The sequence below is a fragment of the Mastigoproctus giganteus genome, chromosome 6 (assembly GCF_048544385.1).
Source record: "Mastigoproctus giganteus isolate SK-2022 chromosome 6, ASM4854438v1, whole genome shotgun sequence".
NCBI lineage: Eukaryota > Metazoa > Arthropoda > Arachnida > Uropygi > Thelyphonidae > Mastigoproctus > Mastigoproctus giganteus.
Window position 1 is genome coordinate 36,022,879 of NC_143580.1, and position 5,452 is coordinate 36,028,330.

Consider the following 5,452-nt stretch of genomic DNA (forward strand, 5'->3'; position numbering starts at 1 on the left):
ACAACATATATATATATATTGTCAATAGACAATGATCGGTTGTTTTACAGAAACACTGTACAAAACAAAAATTTAAGGGAAGTTCAAAAATAAGTGCACAACTTACATTTGTACATTATGTGTACGCCTTTTACTATTATTTTCAGTGTCTTTATTTGCCGTAAATGTTTTGACGCCAGGGGGACTTTAGAAAATTTAAAAAATGCACGTGGGAGAATACTTTTATTTTTCTTATCTCGTGCTGCTTTTAGAATGGAATAAAAGAACTATAGAATAGCTGTAAAGGAAAGTGTCATGCCTAGGAAACATATTCTTCTGAAATATTTATGAAAACTTGCATATTTGTGGTTGGATAAATGCGATGAAGAAGAGTGATCCTTGTCAGGCATTTGCTTGTGCCATTCAAAAATGTTTACAAGGTAATTAAAATAGTTCATATCAGCAGGTTGTTTATCGAAACAGTTTTATGGAACTCGGCTGGATTCTGTCTTTATATTGCAACCATTTAATACAGATGTGTAACTCAGTACGCCGGACATTTTTTCAACTGCTATCTGACTAAAAGCTGGCGAGATAGGCATGCATCAAGGTCATAGCATTTATTGAATTTTTACTAAAGTAACGATTATTTCAAAAAAGTGGTGTTGTTGTATTATAATTTTTCGAAGATATTAGGAGACACTCATTAAATTAAGCCACTGTGGAGTGGGCAAAATTTCAGGTAGGGCTGTGGAGCATTGTGTGTATGTGTGCGCGCGCCCAGGGCAGGACCTAGGACTTACCAAAGTGATATACAATATACCCTTCACTTGAAGGGTATATTGTTTAACACTTGTATACAATAAAGATTATATATATATAGGAATCATTAAGCTTTAATAATCACGTAGTATTAAAAAAATTACCGTCTCACCAACAATCTAAATTAGCATATTATTGTGGGATTGCACCAACCCATGTGCAGTAATTTGCATTTGTCAATGTTATAACCCCAATTGCCACTTCTCAGCTCATCTGTCTAATTTTACTAGGCCTTGTTGCAGTTATGTGCCTTGATTACTGCCATTAATCACCCTGCAAACTTAGACATTAGACTTGATATGCCTTCATCAGTATTGAAACGAGTAAGGGGCTCAGCAATGAACTTTGAGAGACTCTGCTGATGACATTATTCCAAGAAGAGTAGTGCCCGTTGATAACAACGTTCCATTATTTTCCTTGAAACAGAAGTCATGCTGTTACGTCTGTCACCTTTACTTGTTTCAAGAAGTTTCTAATTTATAATTACTAACTTTGCTCTTCGAATAGGGTAGACATTTGCACATCTCTGATCTATAAAGAATGTCCCTGAATTCAAGGATACTCTCATAATTGTGGCCAAATGTTTGCTTACCTCTTTTGCTGCTGCTTTTAATATAATTAAATAGATTCCAATTGGCTCAAGTGCCTTATTGATTTTTAATTTAAACATTTTCTCATCCACTTCTCAGTTTTGAAATCATTTAGTTCCCAGTTAGGTATACATCTGGTATGGCCATTCCTAAAAACTTTTTCACATGTAGATGCAAAATACTTATTGTTTGTCAGCAGCCTGAACAGGATCATATGTAGTTATGTCATTCATATCCAGTGAACAATGTGGTTCGACCTTTCATTCTAGTGTTGACATATGCAAAGAATTCTTCGATATTTTTCTTTGCAACCTTAGACAAAGACCTCATAATCTGCCTTGCCCTCATCTTCTTAATAACTTGATTGAGGGTAGTTTATACTTACTGTAGGTTTTTGTGCCCCTTGATAATTTATAATTATTCCATGCATTCTGTCATTGGTGCTGTGCAGTTAATTGCACTCTACTCTGATTTTTAGCCTTCTGATCCAGTTTTTGTTCGTAATATTTCTTTATGATTTACCTGTTTATTTGTATTAAATATGTATTGTTTTCTCATAAAAAGGTTTATCCAATTAAGATGCAACCCAGTTTGCATACAGAAAAACACTTAATTACATAGATCGAATATGGTTTTCCCTGTTAGAAGTGGTGTCAGTATTCACAGTTAGCCCTTCTATGATTATTTTCCGTAAATTGTGTGCAGGCAGCAGAATTCAAGCCCTGTCAAGTATAATCTTAATTGCTGCATTACCAGTATTGTAATAACTTGTGGTAAAATTATACATATATATATATATATATATATATATATATTTTTTTTATTTTTTTTTAGTGTTAATTAAAACTGTTACAGAATGCATTGGGACCATCAAACATTCTGGTGTAGAAATGTATTCACTCGTTTTAGTGTGTTTGATGCATCTCTACAGCCCATGACCACCAAATATGGAGGGTGCGGATAGGTCAGTGAATGACCACCGCAATATGGCCTTAGTTGCTAATGCTCCTAAAAACCAAATAACAAACAAACAAACAAGCATTTCAACAGAGAATGTCATTCATACTACCAGTTTTGGCAAAATGCTGTACAGTGTGATTGTTTTCTTATTTAGTACAGGCCTGTTTAGATGTTTAAAAGGGATATATCCTTTGGGATTGAAAAAATGATTTTGATTCAGAATAATGTTCCAAAATATACATCTTGTTCTTAGGGAAAAGACCATATTATGCACTGCACAAATAACTGATATTCTGGCTTTCAAATATTACTTCTATCACCATGAGACCACCTTTTGCCACCTGTCTAAAATATCATTGTGTCCAGTGATATTTGTTACCATGATTACTGTGGTACACTGTTAATCACTGGGTTCTGCAATGAATGGATAACCTTGTATAATTGTTGCATTGCAAACTTTAGTTATGCAGGAAGAATTTACAGTTTGCTCGAATTTATATGTATACTTTGTTTCTTTTTTTTTTTTTTTCTCTCTCTCTCCAGCAAATAACTACCAAGAAGAAGCGTGTGAGTTTGAAATGAAAGCAATGCTGAAATGTTGCCTAAAGTGGAAGGAAAAATCTGGATGTTGTGCAGGATTTTTAAAATCAGAATATTTAACAGAAAAATCAGAAGACAAAAAAACCGAAACCAAACTAGTTGCTTGACTGACCAGCTAGTTAAATTGTTTAAAATCAACTAGTTAAATTGTTCAAATCAACTGTTCATAAATCAGAAAATTGGAACTGTGAAAAAAAAAAAAAAAAAAATGGATAATGTGAATATTGGGTATCATATTATTTTAGCATTTATTACACGTTTGTGCTGCATCTTCTATGGCGAATGGCAAGATCGTCATATGATAGTAAAATACACTGATGTAGATTATCAAGTATTAACTGATGGTGCTAGGTACCTTGCTAGTGGATTATCACCATTTGAAAGACACACTTATCGTTACACCCCGTTATTATCATTTATTTTACTTCCCAATGTCACCATAAGTCTACTCTTTGGAAAAATATTATTTTCTGCTATTGATGTTTTTGCTGGTCTTTTGATCTATAATTTTACAAAAAAGTATGTTGCTGGTTGCAACGAAGTTCAGTCTACTAAAATGGCTATGCTGTGGTTATATAATCCTTTAACTGCTGTGGTCTGTACTCGTGGAAATGCAGAATCTTTCATGGCAGCATTTATACTTCTTACCCTTTATTTTTTTGCATCTGGTAGATTAATTTCATCTGGTGTTATATATGGTTTCTCAGTTCATTTCAAGATATATCCTGTAATCTACGCACCTGCATTCTATTTAACTTTAGTTACTGGGAAAGATAAAAATAGATTTACTCTAAAAGAATATTTAATTCCAGGTGCAAACCAATTAAAGTTCTTTTTCGGTGCATTTTTATCATTTATAATTCCCACAGTACTCTGCTTTCATTTATATGGAATGCCTTATTTTGAAGAAGCCTTTCTTTATCATATTTTTAGGAAGGACATCAGGCATAACTTTTCTCCATTTTTCTATATGATATATCTTATGGAATCGTTGAATCAATATAACTTAGTTTTATCTCTAGTCACATTTTTACCCCAAATAGTTTTATTACTATTATTTTCAGTAAAATTCAGAAACTCAGGAATGCTTCCACTTTGCATGTTTAGTCAAACTTTTGTTTTTGTGTCATTCAATAAAGTCTGTACATCGCAATATTTCCTCTGGTATTTGTGCTTGCTTCCTCTAATTGTACCAAAAATAACTATGAGCAGGTTAAGAGCTCTAGTTTTAATAGTTTCGTGGTTTCTAGGCCAAGGAATGTGGCTTTTCCCAGCATATCTTTTAGAACATAAAGGTATAAATGTGTACTTATTTGTTTGGGTTGCTGGGTTAATATTTTTCATGATTAATACACAAATTCTGTCATCAGTAATATCTTACTTTAATAACAGGAACGTCAGCTTGATTAAGGTGGGTTAATTCTGTGGTGGTGATTTTCTCGAGACATTTCACTGATAATTATTTTGAAATGAAAATATTTTTTATATGATAAAAGAATTTCAAATAAATTAAAATAATTCTAGTTTTTCATATACAGTAAACTTCCTCTTAACCCCCTGACAGTTGCACAATGTTTTGGCATGTGGCTGGTACATGGGGGCAAATTTCTACTCCAAATTATTTACTTACTCCATGGTGGTTGAGCAGCGAGGGCCCTTGATAGCTGAATTCCAGAATTCTCTGTTATGTGCAGGCTCTCTCCAGTTCACCTCTCCTCCGAAAACTATGCTAATATCTTTCTTTATACCAACCTTCCATCTCGGGTGGTCTGCCAGCTTTCCTTTTTCCAGCTGGGATTCCGGTGAGAATTTGATGGATGTGTCTTCCCTCATCAGTATGGATAGCATGTCCAGCCCGTCTTAATTTTCTTTCACTTATATAAAAACCCGAAGCATCAAATATTATACCCCTATATATATTATACCTTTATATCCCAAAATATAAAAAAAATTAAAATAAAATGTCATAATTGTGACACTTTTTTTTTTTTTTTTACTTCAATAACATAGATGTGTGTGTGATAGTTTTCTGTTAAAAATTAAAATGCTCAGTTTAATATATATAACTCTAATATGTGCTCTTTCATAATTTAATATCTATTAAAAAAAAAAATGTTCATCCTAGTGATTTGTACACCAGAGTTTACAGATCAATAGCACATTAGTAATTAGAGAGTCTGTAATAAGAGAGTGGCCATATGAGTTAGAGCCACCATGTTTTTCTAAATGGTTTCTCCCATTCATTGCAGCTGATGGAAATTTATTCAAAAGAAGCAATGAGTCAAAATAAAACACGTAATTTTGTTAGGTTTTGAAATGGTATATGTATAAAATTCATAAGACTATATTTGATGCTTGTTTGAAGAAAATTACTTAGAACCAACTTCTAATAAAGTTGGGAAGACTATCGTGTCCTTTCATATTATGTTGTTTTTGTGGCAAAAAGGATTATCACTTACAATGGGACATCTTTCTGTGTCCACTCTGATTGTAAGAAGTCG

At 33.0% G+C, this 5,452-nt stretch overlaps 1 protein-coding gene across 2 annotated transcripts; it reads left to right on the top strand.

The window, feature by feature from the left end:
- The first annotated feature begins 258 nt into the window (after window positions 1–258).
- PIG-M (Phosphatidylinositol glycan anchor biosynthesis class M) lies at window positions 259–4,881 on the top strand. 2 transcript variants are annotated; one of them, XM_090375070.1, is made up of 2 exons: window positions 259–419; window positions 2,895–4,881. In XM_090375070.1, the coding sequence occupies exon 2, from the start codon at window positions 3,160–3,162 to the stop codon at window positions 4,369–4,371; it is 1,212 nt and encodes a 403-aa protein (XP_090231196.1). In that variant the 5' UTR covers window positions 259–419; window positions 2,895–3,159; the 3' UTR covers window positions 4,372–4,881. The 2 variants fall into 2 exon arrangements, with proteins under 2 accessions (XP_090231196.1, XP_090231197.1); XM_090375071.1 differs by lacking the exon at window positions 259–419 and adding an exon at window positions 433–721.
- Window positions 4,882–5,452: the final 571 nt, after the last annotated feature.